This window comes from Dioscorea cayenensis, chromosome 6, assembly GCF_009730915.1.
Source record: "Dioscorea cayenensis subsp. rotundata cultivar TDr96_F1 chromosome 6, TDr96_F1_v2_PseudoChromosome.rev07_lg8_w22 25.fasta, whole genome shotgun sequence".
In the NCBI taxonomy this organism is placed as follows: domain Eukaryota; kingdom Viridiplantae; phylum Streptophyta; class Magnoliopsida; order Dioscoreales; family Dioscoreaceae; genus Dioscorea; species Dioscorea cayenensis.
In genome coordinates, this window is record NC_052476.1 from 20,082,899 (window position 1) to 20,100,558 (window position 17,660).

General features: G+C 32.7%; 1 protein-coding gene across 1 annotated transcript; it reads left to right on the forward strand.

Moving 5' to 3' along the window:
- Window positions 1-526: 526 nt before the first annotated feature.
- On the forward strand, window positions 527-14,042 carry LOC120263522 (anaphase-promoting complex subunit 7). The gene is made up of 18 exons (XM_039271463.1): window positions 527-676; window positions 2,140-2,208; window positions 3,018-3,068; window positions 3,663-3,800; window positions 3,905-3,967; window positions 4,868-4,983; window positions 5,307-5,391; window positions 6,476-6,532; window positions 10,268-10,313; window positions 11,285-11,358; window positions 11,770-11,820; window positions 11,906-12,106; window positions 12,184-12,228; window positions 12,337-12,430; window positions 12,524-12,669; window positions 13,059-13,288; window positions 13,504-13,564; window positions 13,634-14,042. Exons 1-18 carry the CDS (start codon window positions 608-610, stop codon window positions 13,709-13,711), a joined length of 1,674 nt encoding a protein of 557 aa, XP_039127397.1. The 5' UTR covers window positions 527-607; the 3' UTR covers window positions 13,712-14,042.
- Window positions 14,043-17,660: the final 3,618 nt, after the last annotated feature.

A 17,660-nucleotide genomic window follows, 5' to 3' on the forward strand; every position in this document is an offset into this window, starting at 1 on the left:
ACTCGGTCACCCTTAGAGGTGAAAATCGCTGCTATCAATCTCGCCTTACAGTTCTGTACAGATAATCGTTGGGATTCTGCTCGCCTTTGCTGTGATTGCTCCGGCGTCATCCAACTGCTCAAAATTTGCAATGCCTGTGTTGCTTGGCATGTCACTTTGAGATTGCTGATGCTTTGGCATCTTTGGAAGACATAGCCCGCAACTCACTCTGTTCTTTCAAGGCCTTAGCCGTCCTACTTGGCTGGAAGATTTTTGCTCTTAAAAAAAAAGTTTTTTTAATTCATGTTTCTCTTTTTCTTTTCTTTACCTCTTTGCCAGTTGTTTCAAGTGTTAAATATATATTAAAAAAATAATAATAAAAGGTACTAATACCTCATTAATAAGTTAACCAGGGTCCAGGAATTACATTCAAAATTAGGAAAACAACCTAAAAACTTATTATTAACTTACCCAGGGGGGTATATGAAAAATCACCTACAACAAATGTTAGAGCTGTTCTAATTTTCAAATCACTCCCCAAAACCCTCGTCTCTCTCTCTCTCTCGATCTCGCTCACTCTCTCCCTCTCCCTCCCTTTCTCTCCCCGGAGGTCATCCATCGTGGAGCAATGGAGGTGCCCAAGGATCAGATGGCCATGCTTCTTGACAATGACCTCTTCGAATCTGCTCAAATTCTTGTGATCCCTCGACCCTAGTTCTTTCTTTCTGTCTTTCTTTTGAATTCGAAATTAGAAGGTGATTTTGATCTAGTTTTCATGTGGAATAATGCTTGTTTTTTTATTGCGAATTCGCTGTTTAATTTGAGGCCATATGTTTTGAATTCGAAATTAGAAGGTGTTTTTTTATCTAGGTTTTTTTGTGGAATAAATGTTCTTTTTAAATTAGGAATTCGCTGTCTAATTTGAGGCCATATTTTTATGTGTATTTTCTTCTTCTGTGGATGTTGTTTTCCTGACAATGGCCTCGCAAGAAACCCTGCTTCTTGATCTAAGTTTTTTGTGATTTGCTTATTTGCATGAGTTAAATCCCTTTTCCTGAATTTCTGTTTTTTTTTCTTCTTTTGAGAAATCTTGTCATGATGGTCTCTATGACTTAGTGTGCTTGCTTTTTAATCCTCTCAATAAACTGTCATTCACTCTTAAATGATTCTGTATTCACAGTTAGGTTTGTTGTCAACTGATTGCTAGTGTTGTATATGGTGTTGATATTCAAGAGTTTGAAGATTTTCTTGTTTATTCTCTATGACTTAGCTTTTTTATTTTCTTGTTTTGTTTTGTTTTTTTTTATTGAGGATGCGTTTTTTTCTTGAAAATGGTCTTTGTGATAGTTCAATTGCTTCTAATTTCAAACCATTAGTGGAAAAATTATGCTCTATTTCTTGTGGACTGATCTTGTGTCTACTTGCTGCTGTTGTTAATAGTCAAGAATTTGGACATATTATTTAATTTTCACTTTTTTTTTTTTTGAGAATGCTTGTTTTCTTGGCAATGGCTTCTATGACATAGTCCAAGCTCTTGTATAATCCCTTAAGAAACATTCATTCCCTGTTGAATTTCATATTATATATGAGGAAATTAGATTGTGATCTGATCGAGGTTTCTTATGGATTGAACACTTGTTTGTTTTCAAGTGTTATTCTTATGGGAGAATTTGAACGTATTCTCTTGATTTCATTTGTTTTTTTGTTCTTTCAGGTGTACTCATTTTATTGATCTGTTTTTGGTTTGCTAGGCTCCGCAACATGCCAATATTTGATTTTATCTTGGTTGTTGCTTCTTGTCTTCTTGGTTCATTTGCTTATTACTTTCTCTGTGTGTGTGTGTGTGTGTTTGTGTGTGTATTAGAACACTGAATTGCCTTTATGTTTTACTTGTTGTAGAGCTTTGTCATTTTCTGTTAAAACTATTTTTACCTTTCACTTTGCCTATTTTTGATTGCATAAATCTTTTGTTTGTAATGAAATTACGTAGGCTTTAATTTTTTTTGTTTTTTCCATTCAAGAATTTGAGATATACTTGATTGACATTGTTTTTTTGTTAAGGTGGCAACTACATGCTAATATTTTCCTTGTCAATTCTCTGTGATAATCATAAATGTAGTTGTCATGTTTGCTAAGATGAGCCATGCAAAACTTTGACAGGGCTGCTTTCTTGTTTCACATGCACCAACAAATAATGAATCAAATCCATACCTAAAGGCTGAAAACCTGGTAAGTCTCTGCATGACAATATTGCCAACTATTCTGACTTCGGCATGTATTTATTTTCTTTTGATTAATTTGTTTTCTTATGAAAATGTGGACAACATGTGCTTCTTCATTTGGCATCATCCTTAATTGCTAAAACTCATTTTATTTGATGAGTAACTTAAATTTATTCTCTGGTTTCCCTTTTGGTTTTGATTGTTTTCTTTTCGTTTTGTATTTTATGATTTTATTTTGTTATCTTGTTAGATTAGTCTCCTAGAGCTATTTTTTAGTTCCCTTTTTTTGTTTTGATCTTATTATTCTCATTTTGCATTTTTGCGTTTTATTTAATTATTTTTATTACTCATATTGTTTGCTGATTAGCTTAGATTAATTCTCTAGTTCTCTTTTTTGTTTTGATTGTTTGCTTCTCATTTTGCATTTTATGATTTAATTTTATTTTTATAAGTAATTTACATCTTTTCTTTTCTCTTGTTATGTCATTATCATTTTGCTTTCTAATTCAAAATTTGGCCTTTTTTTTTTGCACAAGTTACTATTTTTTTTCCCAACCTTTGATATAAGTGATTTCTTGTGACCATGCTAGACTTTTCTTCAGTAATTTTCTTCCAATATCAAAAGGATTCCATCTACTTGTTGTAGCTTTTCTTGTGCATTCAATGTCCATTAATAGACTCTTCATACATAATCCTCGAAGTAAAATCTTGTCTTTGTGGATGATCCATTTTGCCCAAGCATGAATCTATTGATTTTTTTCTTCTATGAGTGTTTTCTTGATTTTGGATGATTGAAATTGCATGTTTTTGTTGCAGGTGCTTCAAGGTGATGCTTTATTTGGGGAGAAAGAATACCGTAGGGCATTGGTAAGCACTTTGATATGTTTACAATGTTCTTATAACTTATTTCTCTTTGGATGATAATCTTCAGTTATTAGCTGGATTGTCAAAAGCCCACAAATATTTTTTTTTTTACTTTTTATTCTGTTTTGTGGAAAACCTACGTAGTGCTGCATCTTTTGAAAATACAGAAATGTGATCTGCGAATCTGGATTATGCATAAAAGGAAACATCCTTTATTTTGTTGTAGGATAGTAGCTTGGCATATGCATAAAAGGAAACATCCTTTATTTTTCATACCAAGGTTAGAAGATAAAATTATTGACCAATGATGTTGGAATCAAGTGCAATGGATTGTTCGTTTGGGATCTGATGGTTTCTTTGACAATCTTAGACACCAGCTATGGCTAATATTTCATAATGTTGCTTTTCATTTAGCTTGGTTGCGTGTTTATTCCTTCACCTTTGAAATGCGTCATAGGCTTCTTGTTTTGTTTCTTTTATGCTTTTATCAGATCATTCATCTTATATGATCTGCCAAGTCAACTCAGCTTTCCTTCCTACTAGTGCTTGTGTAAATCTACAACAGGTCTTGTTTGGGTCTGATTTGTTCATTGACAGAGTTTGTACAAACAAGCATTGCAACATTGCAAAATTGTTCCTAAGCAAACTTTCGCAACTTCCAGAAGTTCCTTATCCACATCAAGCAGATCTTCTTCACCAAATTCTTTGAATATGTCAGCAATTAATGAAAATGAGGTAGATTCCTCTTGGCTTCTACTATATTAGTGTCATTGTTGTTATTATTATTTTTTAAACCATTGGTAGAAGGTTTTCCCTCGGGTGTTATGCATGATTTGCAGGTGAAATTCAAGATCACTCTTTGCCATTGTGCATTAAATGAGAATCGTGCTGCACTTGCTGAGGTTCTTTTTAACTTTGTCTTGTTTACTTATTATTGTTTGCACCTAATATTATATTCTTGGTAATTGATTTGATAAACTGCCCATCAATTTGTTCCTATGTATTCTCTATTTCATTTATATTTTAATAAGAACGCACATGAGAAATACATTTTTTTTTTCTTCTAAAAGTTAAGTAGAATTAATGCTTGCATTGTTTTGCATGTGGACTTATAGATATTTTCATATCATTCGTATATCATTTAAAATGCTTGACATTTGAAGGTGCTGTAAGCTTGGCTCCTATAGAAGGCTTTTCTGGTCTTTTATGTTAATTTTCATGCTTGTAGTTTGTAGCATAGCATATAGATGGTCATGGTTGTCTGTTTTTTCTCAAGGGATGATTCCAAGAAGCAATATAGGAAACCACATTTAACCGGTACATGTATAAATTATGCATTCTAATGGTGTAACCTAAGCCTTTAGCTATTTTTGATTCAAATCAATCATTTAATGTATGAGGATCAATTTTTTAAAATATATTTATCATATATTGGAGATGGTAGATGCTCAGTTTGATTCTAATGATTAATCATTGTGATATGTTCCTCATTTATCTCAACCAAATTTTGTCCCATGTTATTGGGTAGTTATCACTGCATAAAAAACAGAAATGTGATAATCTGCTGATGCAAAATGATCTAGATACTTCATAATTGGTTATCATCTATAGAATATATCTACAGGACGGAATTCAATAAAAAAAATAATGAACAATTTATGTTTTTGGTTTGCTCTTGCTGCTATAGTTTCAGTATTATAATTTAAAGACATTGGATTTCTCCTTATTTTAATTCTGGATTATTATATCAGCTTGATTCATTGCTTGAACAAAAGCATTGTTAAGTCCTTTTCTCTTGGCAGATGGAAGGAATCCCATCTAAAGTAAGAACACTGAGAATGCATCTAACAATGGGGAAGCTTTATCGCATTTCTAGACATAATCGGGCGGCAGTTGTCTGCTACAAAGAATGCTTAAGGTAGACTAAATTTTATGCATGTTTACCATTTAAGTATCCAACCGAAACTGTGTGAAGACCAATAAAACCTGAAAGTACTTTTCAAATTCATAGGATAGGTTTCATCAATTAGGTTGTCAGAAGTCTTCTTCTTTGGCTTACTGAAAAGATTCATGCCAATACTGCCATATTGTGATTTAGATATTATGTTCAAGTAATGTAGGAAGAAATGGAACTTTATTTCCAATTTTTTAAGTTGTATTTTAATATCCCAGTTTATTCTTTTTTCCAGTTGGTTATCTTGCTGATGCATTTGGTCCTGTTTATCTATATACTTTCGGTAGGCAATGTCCATATGTGCTGGAGGCAATTGCTGCTTTAGCTGAATTAGGAGTTACTTCGAAGGAAATTATTTCATTGTTTCCTCAGGTTTGAAAGACAATATCTTGCTTTGTAAATTTGAAGAATTGCTCCTTGGTTTTTAAAGTTTTAGCTCTTGGCTTTTTAATATAGTCTTGATAATGATACTCATTTATTTATTTATTTTTTAAGTATTCAGTTGTTACAAAATTAGACTGTTTATTAGCTTATATATATCTATCTATCTATCTATCTTGCACAAGATATGTCTTTTGATTTGAAAAATATGTTTTAATTTTTTTACACATGTATACACACCATCCTATGTGCTTTAAATAATCGACCTCTTTGTTATAGACTTACAGTTTATGTATTCAATTTCTTGCCATTTCCTTCCATTTTTGCAAAATACCAATAATTTTCATATTGGATAAGTTTTCTGTGTATGATTGCATGAAACCAACTCTCCACAATTGGTGATCAATGATCATGTTTTGATGCAAGAAAAAGATATTTTATCCTTGGTTACTGGCCAGGGACAAGTGACCGTAATCACTATACAACATGATTTGTGTGTTCACTTGACTACTTGTTGTTATCAAGTGTGGTCATGCCACTCTGTTAAAAATGATCACTGAATAATACTTATATGCTATGGTCCTCACCAAAGCCATTTTGTATTAGAACATCTCTGCATGCTCCATCAGTGCATCTTGTTATATGATTATAACAACATATGTGCTTTAGCTTAGTTGTTTCTTTTTTGGGTTAAAGACATTATACCATATGATAACTTCTGTAATCATGAAATAATCTTTACTTTCAACAGGCTTCTATCTTCTTCTTCTTCTTCTTTTTTTGGGAGTTAAGTAGACCAAGGTTGTTGGTTGATGAAGATTGTTGAAAAGTTTCATTTCCTTCTCTGTGCTGTCTCATCTACTTGAGTTTACAAATTGTCTTAATTGATGTTGATGACGATGATGACTATTATTGTTGTTCGTATTCTTATTATTACTATTGTTTGTTTTCACATACTTAGTTTTCATGCTTTAATATATATATAAAAAAATGCAATTGGAATATTCATAGTTGCTTTATATCATATATTCTTTCACTGTCTGTGGATCACCATGTATCTTTTGATGATTTCTAGACACCCAAAGGAGCAAAACCTTTTTTTGATCATCCTGATACTACCCGATGGTTGCATGTAAGTGTGAAACTATGCTTGTAGCAGTCTTTGGCTTTGGGTTTTTTTTAATCTAATTTGCACCAAAACACTTTGTAGATTCTACTAATTTGGATAAATAATTTGCTTTTATTGGAATATGTATGTTTCAGATTTCTTTGCTGATTTGCATGATTGATATTTAGATTAGGTTTCTTTCACTTGTAATTTACAATATTTTGACATGGTAAGTGTCACGGCCTTCCCGATCGCCCCAACGATCACCGCGCGGCGCTCGTCACACCACCAAGGCGCCGAGCCAGCTTTCAATACCTGGAACCAAAAACAGCCCAAGAACTTGCAAGCAATCATGCCCCATCAAGTAAACAAGGCTAGTAAACATGCAAACACAAGCATAGACATCATAAGAAGTGCAGGATAGATCATCCGCACATCACACCAAGGCTACCCGAAGAAATCCACACAAGATAAGGAGCTTGAGAGAAAAAGTAAACTCTCAATATAAATGGATCCGAGATACACCACAAGCCAACAACACAGCCAAGACCTTCTCTCCACCAAGAGATGAAGGGTGAACAAAGCCCAAAGAGCAAGCTTCTTCTCCCAAGGAAGCACAGCCCTTACTTGGTCTCTAGTTGCCCATACGAGAGGAAGGGGAGGGTTATTTATAGCCAAACATCCTCCAAGGATTGAAGGGAACCGGCCCTTCAATTGTGTGGCCAAGAATCACCTAGTTGTCCAATCACAACAAACACAATGCTACAGTGCTACAATACCAAGAAGCACAGTCGCTACAGTGTCATAGACTCAGCCGGCCACCATCAGGATTGCGCTACAGTGCCGCCCATCGCCACTGTTCACCTGATCGGTAACGGTCTCGGATCACCCGGCCGACGCGCCGCATGCTCTCGGTAGCGCGCGCCTATCGGACCGTGGGTGCCGATACGCTTCGGTAGTCAATCAATACTCGGCCACTCCTCTCGGAAAAGACCCTCGGTAGCGCGCCCATGCGCCTTGTGTCATGCTGGCTCATGGCTGGCTAAGAGTTCCCGCTCCGCCTGCCCTATCTGCTGACCGACCGTACAAGTCCATATCGACCGTACTGCCGATACTAACGGCGATCTGGCCCCTTTTGGCCCATACTTAGCCAAATATTACCCATCCCGGTTCCTCGGTCATGATCCCATTACCACGCGCATCATGCTCCGCACGTTGCCTAGCGAGCTCTCGGTATTGCGCGGCACCGTGCCTGCGCACCTCTCGCTCGGCACTCCCGGTTGGGATCCCTGATCATGTGCGGCCTCTATCCGCACATAGGCCACCGGACGACTAGTGCCTCATTTGGACTCGGATTTTGACCTATCTTGGCTTCATCGGTCATCCTCCCTCGGCATGGAACCATCCACTGCCGAGCGCATAAGGCGAGACCCTTACAGTGAGCATGATGGATGCACACAAGTTTATTTCATGAAAGATTGTCACTTGCATTATTGTTGACTTAACTGCAAGGCATCATTATCCTGTAGTATTCCCTGGTAACCACTTGGAAAATTTTTTTAGACAGTGTGCAGGGAACATAGCTATTAGATGCAAACCCAAAAAACACTATTGGTTACTCTGATAATATCAATACAACGATAGGGTTGTGTAAGAAGGAAACAAGGTCCTACATGGTTTGTAACAACCCAATTCAGGTAAAGTCTTTTAATCAGCTGTACCCACCAATAGAGGTATTCCATTTATGCAGTTTTTTTAAAGAACTTTTGACAATTTAGACTGTTGCATGATAAAACACCTGGAACAACCTGTTTGCTTTATAACTACTTTGTAACTGTACTGTGTGTGGACTTAATAGTTAGGTTGAGTTCTAGGAAGGTGGATGGTAACAATATTTTATGGATCGTTGACTTGAAATTGGATAACATGGGCATCTACTTGTAGGACCTTTATCAAAGCTCAAGATTAGCAAACTCTTTAGGTTGGGTTTCTCTCTCTTTTTTTTCCCCTCTTTTTTTAGCTTAATTTGACTTGAGCTTCTCCCTGAATTTGGAATTGATATTGAGTGAAGAGAAGCTAGACATGGTTCATTCAAATAGCTTGTTCAGGTAAAGTATATCGCTCCTATGTATAAGTCATGCAAATTAAAATTTGGCTTTATGCTTCAATATCTTTATAGCTTTGGTGGTTTAGACTGTTTATCTTAGTTTCAGGTTCTAGTATCTAAGGAAGTTCCTTGGCTGTATTTTTTGCCTCTGCACCATGTAAGTTACCTATGTTGATTCCTTGAAAATGCTAAACTTTGAACCAATCAGTGCTTGTTCTTTATTTTCCATTTTGTTCTCAGTTTGTTCTTAAGATTGCCCAAATGTAATTCAGGCTGACTCTCCCTGAATTGTGAACAACATTATCTATCTGATGCATCTCTGTTTGTCTAGTCATTGAGCCATAGAAGATTGATGGCATGCTTAAGGACGTATCTAAGATGATAAAAATAGTGTGTAGTGAGATTTATCAGAGGATTGAATTGCCTTACTAATTTGAGTCCAGTTATTGTTTGTCTTTTCATGTCTATTAAAATAAATGAGGAAAGAATGAGCTCAATTGTAATAAGAAATGGTAATAAGAAGGCTTGGTTGGATGGAAGGTAATGCTCAAACAAACATCTTTATTTTCTGAAATGTTTAAATGGACATAAAATTCTGGAACTATAGGTGTAATGCTGTAACAGTATTTCCACTTTTGGGTTTGAAGAAACTAGTTCATGTGTTTGTCTGAAGGATCTTGACTATTTATGGGAAAATGAAGCCTATTTTTCCTTATTGCATCTCAAATCCTTTCTTAAAGCCTTTGTTTGAGTTATAGTTAATATTTTCTTTGTCGGATACATCTCTAGCTTTGTACTATGTATTTTTAAAATAATTATCTTCAACCTTTGCCTCTTATCGCTGCACTTATGCTTGGTCTAGCTATGGCTTTTTTTTTTTTGTAGCTATTGCTAATGACCACCTGAAAATCCTAGATTCATATTTAGGTTGTTATTTTCCAAGGTATGCCTATTGTCTTAATCCAGGCTAGGCTTCAGTTAAAGAAACATCACTAAAAAATATTATTGCTTGGGCCAATTCGAGAGTGTTCTATGCTTCTTGCCCTGATCTTGTGTCTATTGCACTGAAGATCATTAAGGAGAGTGACTGGAAAAATTATTACAACAGTGCATCTACAATGATAATGCATAAGCATGTGAAGTAGTAACTGCTGAAGTGGCCATTTAAGTTGGCTTTTTCATGTAAGTATTGTATCGGAGACATCTACCTTTATTATATGCTAAACTAACTGAATGGGGCATACATACTTATGAACATTAGTGGCATTATTATTGGTTGGGGTGGTTGGCATTGTGGTTTACCTTGTATCGTGGATGAAATAAAATGTGGGCTAGAGCCTCTTCCTTTACAGTCCTGATATCATTGAATAAGGTTCAGCTTCTTAGTTCTAGACTGCTCACTTACATTGATGGGCCTAACCACTCAAAGTCTCTGATCCATGTTGATGTATGTGTTTTATATGGGCATGTGCTTAATTTATGGGTATGGGTGTTACTTTGGAATTTTATCTATTTTTATGACCTTTGGCGTTTTCTTATTGTTTGACTACATTGTTTCCTCATTTTTTTATTTTCAATATATTTTTGTATCCAGTATGTCCATTTGGTTCTTCCTAATTTTCTTTTGTTGCTTCTAAAATTTTTGTCGACAGCGATACGTGGAGGCTCAGTGTTGTATTGCTTCAAATGATTACAGAGGTACTCTGAAGTTGGTGCTTTTAGTATGGCATCTCTTTCTCAGCTTCTTGTATTCTTAGGTCTATGTTGATTGTGGGTCAATGTTACTTCCTGTTTGCCTTATTATTATGATAGTATGAACTTTAGCGCATTTTGTATGAAATGATCTTGTTGACAATGGTTAGTCTTTCTGTCAGTGGTTTGTTTTTCTTGAAGTTCTTTACCTTCTTGTTATTAGAAATTTAGAAGGTCAACTTAGTTTATGCTCAAGGATGAAATCTGTTTGAAATTACGCATTTATCATGCTATTATTTCTCACTGTGATCTAGTTATAAATATTTCCATTTGGTAGACTTTAACAAGGAGATAGAATACTGTCTAAGTATTGATATTGAGGGTGATATGAAATAGTGGAAGCTTGGGAATAAAGATTCTGCAGTATGCAGCGTCCATTTTTATGATACATCCATTTTGCCTGGATAACTTGGGGCTATGAATTTGTTTTAACTTCAAATAATCATAGGCGGACACAGAAAATGGTTGTGCAAGTAAAAGAATGGAATTGGAAGTTTCTTTTCTTTTCTTTGTTTAAAGTAATATAAGAGTTTCTTCTTGTCTTTGAGAAATGTTGAATCCGGGGATGAAGTGGGAATCCAGAAGATAGGGCCTCACACTCATTCTGTTGATTTGGCCTTGGGAGTGCTATAGCATTTATTTTAACCTATGAAGAGTTTGTTGGCACAGCAAGTTTTCATGTTTACCATGATAAATGGAAAGCTTCTTGATTATGTGTCCACAGAATCATTTAAATTGTGATAGCAACATTTGGCAGTTAAATAGTGGTGCATTGTGGTATCTTCATGGGTAATGGATAATGGATAATTTTATAAAAGCCATTTCCTATGCAAGTTTTCTTAAGTGCCCTGCTATAACCATTAATTCATTTCAGATGCCTTTTGTTATAGATCACCTTTTTACATTGTGTTTGGCAGGTGGTCTGGAGCATTTATCTGAACTTCTACAGCGTTTTCCCAATAATGTGCACGTCCTTTTAGAAGTTGCTAAGGTTAGCTTTCAGGATGTTATTAATCATGATGATATTTTATTTCTCAAATTGTCATCATGATGCTGCTTGAGATTTGAAACACATAACACGTCATTCTTACGTATTATGGCATTGTATTTCACAAAGATTTAAGTAGGCAGTGCGCCGCATCTTTTGAAGCATATTGTCAGAAAATAACTGGGGCAGAAAATTTAACCCTTTTGTTTTCCTTGAATGTTGTGTGCGGTCCCTTGCACTAGGTCTCAAAGTTGGCAAGGTTTTTTATTTAATTGGATTTGGGGTTCTATTTATTTGGTATTTATTTGATTTAATCAGGCAGTTTGCAGACTTATAGTGCAATCCTTTATTGTTTGTAAAGAAAATATAACATTGAATCTGTCTTCTTGAAGCTTTCTTAAGTTGTTTGTGTAGGTTGAGTCCATTATTGGAAGAGCTGATGAAGCACTCATGATCTTTGAGAAGGTATACCAAAAGCATTTTATTTGTATATTTGCGAGAAGGGTATTTTATTCTCATCACTGTGTAAATGATATTTAGAGACACACAGGTTCGAGCAATTGACCCTTATATCATAACATACATGGATGAGTATGCTATGCTTCTTAAAGCAAAATCAGATCAAGCCAAGTTGAACAAGTTGGTGCATGATTTGCTAAACATTGATCCTGCAAGGGCAGAGGTCTTTGTTGCTCTATCTGTAATGTGGGAAAGGAAAGATGAGAGAAGAGCTTTGGCATATGCTGAGAAGGTTGGCTTGACAGACTATGATGTGCTCCAGTTTGATTTTTCCAGATTTCTTACAAGATTTAGTTTGACTTCTTGTAGAGCCTTAGAATTGATGATAGGCACATAGCAGGCCATATCATGAAGGTTAGTCATATGACTTGTTCTGATTGAATTGTCACGTAATTGTTATATCCATGCACACCTTCTATCTTTGACCAATTCATGGATTTTGGAATTTTCACTCTTGTTTAGGGTAATCTCTACTTGTCCATGAACCGACTTGATGCAGCAGTGTCAGCCTTCAGAAGTGCTCAAGAGCTTCGTGCTGATCTCCGTTCATATCAAGGTACTCTGAAGCTTTTTCTCATAACTTATTAATATATTATGCATGCCGTGAGAAATTGTTAAAACACATGCTTGCCTTATTGGTGACAAGCAGGCTTAGTTCGTTCATATCTGGCACTTTCTAAATTAAAAGAGGCATTGTATGCTGCACGGGAGGCGATGAAGATTATGCCTCAGTCTGCAAAAGCTCTGAAATTAGTAGGGGATGTGCATGCAAGTAATTCTAGTGGAAGGGAGAAGGTAAGCTTTAAGCTTGTTATACTAAATTCATTCTGTTATGGACAGCAGCATTTATAAAAATTTTACAGTTTACAATGTAGAACCCATTATTGACCATCTAAGGCTTCATCTTTGTTTAAGCTTACTTGATTGTTACAAAAGTGAAAAGCTTTTTAAAAGTTTTTACAAAAGCAGAGAATGAAGTTTGTTTCGTTGGAATGTTTTGAAGTTGTTGCAATTTTATTTGATGCATGTCTGTGATACTCAGTATACCCTTTGTTAAACATTATCCTTTGTCCAGGGCTTTCTCTTTTGCACTGCTTATCTAGTCAATTGCATTGAATAGTTTTAACATGCAAATGCAATATGTTTATTTTAGCTGTGTAGTTTTGCCTTGAATCCTTCTGCAGGCTCGGAAGTTCTATGAATCTGCCTTGCGTCTTGAACCTGGTTTTGTTGGTGCTGCCTTGGCATTGGCTGATCTACATGTCGTTGAAGGACGAAATAAAGATGCGGTGTCTCTGCTTGAGAGGTATCTGAAAGATTGGGCTGATGATTCACTTCACACTAAGTTGGCCCAAGTGTTTGCCGCAACAAATACACTTTTAGAGGCACTATCACATTATCAAGCAGCACTAAGGTATGTAGCTGAACTTTTCTTGTTAATGTGATTTCTTTATTTATTTAATTCCAAACAATAACATTTATGACAATAGTGAAAAGCTCTGAATGATAGATTTGATTATTTCCTCTCCCTTATTATTCCTTCTTTCCTCTAGATGCAAGTTTTGCCCAAGTTGCAAAAAATCAAACTGTGACTGAGAGCTGTTTGTTTGTGTTCCTGTTTCATTCCAGGATAAACCCTCAAAATGAAGCTGCTAAGAAAGGATTAGAGCGATTGGAGAAACAAATGAAGGTTTGTCGGTTTTTTTTACTTATTTTGAAGGGGGAGAAACAAAATGAAGATTTTGTTATTGTCATCCAGGGAATGGACCCAGATGCACCAGAAGAGGATGAAGACAATGACGTTGAAGATGCTGAAGGAGATCAAGAAGATGCTTGAGTTTTTCGAATATTGCAAAGCATTTTGATTTGCAGCATATGTGAATGCAGCAGTGGAAGCTGTGTCTGTCCAGCCATGCTGCTGGTTTTTCTCATTACCAGTGTGACTAATGAGGTAGTTACTCCAAGTGTAACTTATGCTGAAAATTGTAATGTGATTTTAACTCATGACTGGGGAATGTGTCTGTGCATACAACATAAATTGACTTGTAATTTTTTGTAATTTATAATTTAGATTTTGGGTAATTTTCAGAGGTTATGGCTGGGGAAAATTTTCAACTACTTGAATGGAATATATATATTTAGGGGAAATTATTTATTAATCATTACAATTTTTCAAATATCTTTTGCAGTTTCTCTTACATTTCAATTAGAAAATTATTTTTCGTTCGATGAATAAAAATAAATATTTTATAGGGGTTCAAGTGTAATCCTATGGTTGAGATTTGAGCAACTTTCAATGACTATAGTAAGGAAAAATTCTAATGTTTTGAATAGACAATTTTCATATATAACTTAGTAAAAATTAAAAATTAAATAACTCTCTCATTCAAACAATAAAAATAAAAGTTTTACAGGGGTACAGGTGTAATCTTATAATTCAGATTTGCACAAATTTCAAAGATTATATAGTAAGAGAAAAAAAATCCAATATTTGAAATGGACAATTTTCATACATAACTCACTAAAAATCATAAATTTTAAAAATATTTTTTCTCATTCAAAGAATAAGAATAAAAATTTATAGGGGTTCAAGTGTAATCTTGTAATTGAGGTTTGAGAAAATTTCAAAGACTATATCAAGGAAAAAATCCAATATTTTGAATGGACAATTTTAATATATAACTTAGTAAAAATCATAAATTAGAAAAATCTTTCTCGATGAATAAAAATAAAAATTTTATAGGGGTTCAAGTGTAATCTTGTAATTGAGATTTGAGCAAATGTCAAAGACTATAGCAAAGGAAAAAATCCAATATTTTGAATGGACAATTTTAATATATAACACAGTAAAAATCATAAAATTGAAAAATCTTTCTCGTTCGAAGAATAAAAATAAAAATTTTCTAGGGGTTCAAGTATAATCTTGTAATTGAGATTTGAGCAAATTTCAAAGACTATAGTAAGAGAAAAAATCCAATATTTTGAATGGACATTTTTCATATATATACACAGTAAAAATCATAAATTAGAAAAATCTTTCTCGTTCGAAGAATAAAAATAAAAATTTTATAGGGGTTCAAGTGTAATCTTGTAATTGAGATTTGAGCAAATTTCAAAGACTATAGTAAGGGGAGAAAAATCCAATATTTTGAATGGACAATTTTCATATATAACCCAGTAAAAATATAAATTAGAAAAACTCTTTCTCGTTTGAAGAATAAAAATAAAAATTTTATAGAGGGTTCAGGTGTAATCTTATAATTGAGATTTGAGCAAATTTCAAAGACTGGGAAAAATAAAATATTATGAATGGACAATTTCAATATATAACTAAGTAAAAATCATAAATTAGAAACTTGTTTCTCATTTGATGAATAAAAATAAAAATTTTATAGGGGTTCAATTGTAATCCTGTAGTTGAGATTTGAGCAATTTTCAAATATATAGTAGGGGAAAAATCCAATATTTTGAATGGACAAATGTTCATATATAGCCCAGTAAAAATAAAAAAAATTAAAAAACTCTTTCTTGTTCAAAGAATAAAAATAAAAATTTTATAAGGGTTAAAGTGTAATCTTATAATTGAGATTTGAGCAAATTTCAAAGACCTTAGCAAAGGGACAAAAATCCAATATTTTGAATTGACAATTTTAATATATAACTCAGTAAAAATAAAAAATTAGAAAAATCATTCTCGTTTGAAGAATTAAAATAAAAATTTTATAGGGGTTCAAGTGTAATTTTGTAATTGATATTTGAGCAAATTTCAATGACTATAGTAAGGAAAAATTCCAATATTTTGAATGAACAATTTTAATATCTAACCCAATAAAAATCATTCATTAGAAAAATATTTCTCATTCGAAGAATAAAAATAAAAATTTTATATTGGTACATCTTGTAATCTTTTAATTCAGATTTGAGCAAATTTCAAAGACTATAGTAAGAGAAAAAATTCATTATTTTGAATAGACAATTTTAATATATAACTCAGTAAAAATCATAAATTAGAAAAAAATTTCTCGTTGGATGAATAAAAATAAAAATTTTATACGGGTTCAGGTGTAATCATGTATTTGATATTTGAGCAAATTTCAAAGAACGTAAAGGAAAAATCCAATATTTTGAATGGACAATTTTTCATATGTTCCCCAATAAAAATAAAATATTAGAAAAACTCTTTCTCGTTCGAACAATAAAAATAAAAGTTTATAGGGGTACATGTAATGTTATAATTCATAATTGCACAAATTTGAAAGATTATATAGTAAGGGGATGTAATATTTTGAATGGAATATTTTCATATATAACTCAATAAAAATCATAAATTAGAAAAATATTTCTTGTTCAAATAATAATAATAAAAATTTTATAGCGGTTCAAGTTTAATCTTGTAATTGAGATTTAAGCAAATTTTAAAGACTATAGCAAGGACAAAATATCCAATATTGTGAATGGACAATTTTAATATATGACTTTGTAGAAACCATAGATTAGAAAAATCTTTCTCTGTTAGATTAATATTTTATTGGGGTTCAAGTGTAATCTTATAATTGAGATTTAAGCAAATTTCAATGACTATATATAACAATGGAAAAAATATAATATTTTGAATAGACAATTTTAATATATAACTAAGTAAAAATAAAAATTAGAAAAAACTTTCATCATTTGAAGAATAAAAATAAAAATTTTATAAGGGTTCAAGTGTAATCTTCTAATTGAGATATGAGCAAATTTCAAAGACTATATAGTAAGCGAAAAAATTCAATATTTTGAATGGAAAAATTTAATACATAATCAAATAAAAATTATTAATTATAAAAATCTTCAAATTTCAAAGACTATATAGCAAGGGAAAAAATTGAATATTTTGAATAGATACTTTTAATATATAACTCATTAAATATCATAAATTAGAAAAATCATTTTCGTTCGACAAATAAAAATGAAAATTTTATAGGTGTTCAACTCGAATAAAAATGAAAATTTTATAGGTGTTCAAGTGTAATCTTGTAATTGAGATTTGAGGCAATATTTTGAATGAGCAGTTTTAATATTAAAAATAAAAAAATTAGAAAAATCTTTCTCGTTCGATAAATAAAAATAAAAATTTTATAGGGATTCTAGTGAATCTTGTAATTGAGATTTGAGCAATTTCAAAGACTATAGTAAGTTAAAAAAAATCCAATATTTTAAATGGACATTTTTCATATATAATTCAGTAAAATTCATAAACTAGAAAAATATTTCTAGTTCGAAAAATAAAAATAAAAATTTTATAAGTGTTCAAGTGTAATCTTGTAATTGATATTTGAGCAAATTTCAAAGACTAGTAAGAGAAAAAATTCAATATTTAGAATGGACAATTTTAATATATATATATCTCACTAAAAATAAAAAATTAGAATAATCTTTTTCGTACGAAGAATAAAATTAAAAATTTTATAAATGTTCAAGTGTAATCTTGTAATTGATATTTGAGCAAATTTCAAAAACTACAGTAAGTAGAAAAAAAAAATCCAATATTTTGAATGGACAATTTTAATATATGACCCAATAAAAATCATTAATTAGAAAAATCTTCCTCATTTGAAGAATAAAAATAAAAGTTTTATAGAGGTATAGCAGTAATCTTGTAATTGAGATTTGAGCAAATTTTGTTGACTGAACTAAAGGGAAAATCCAATATTTTGCATGAATAATTTTAATATATAGCATAATAAAAATCATAAATTAGAAAAATTTTTCTCGTTCGATGAATAAAAATAAAAATTTTATAGGGG

Coding starts and splice junctions, on each gene's coding strand:
- LOC120263522 (XM_039271463.1), top strand. CDS start 608: ATGGAGGTGCCCAAGGATCAGATGGCCATGCTTCTTGACAATGACCTC. Junction 2,209..3,017: donor ACCTAAAGGCTGAAAACCTG/GTAAGTCTCTGC, acceptor TTTTTGTTGCAG/GTGCTTCAAGGTGATGCTTT. Junction 4,984..5,306: donor TGCTACAAAGAATGCTTAAG/GTAGACTAAATT, acceptor TACTTTCGGTAG/GCAATGTCCATATGTGCTGG.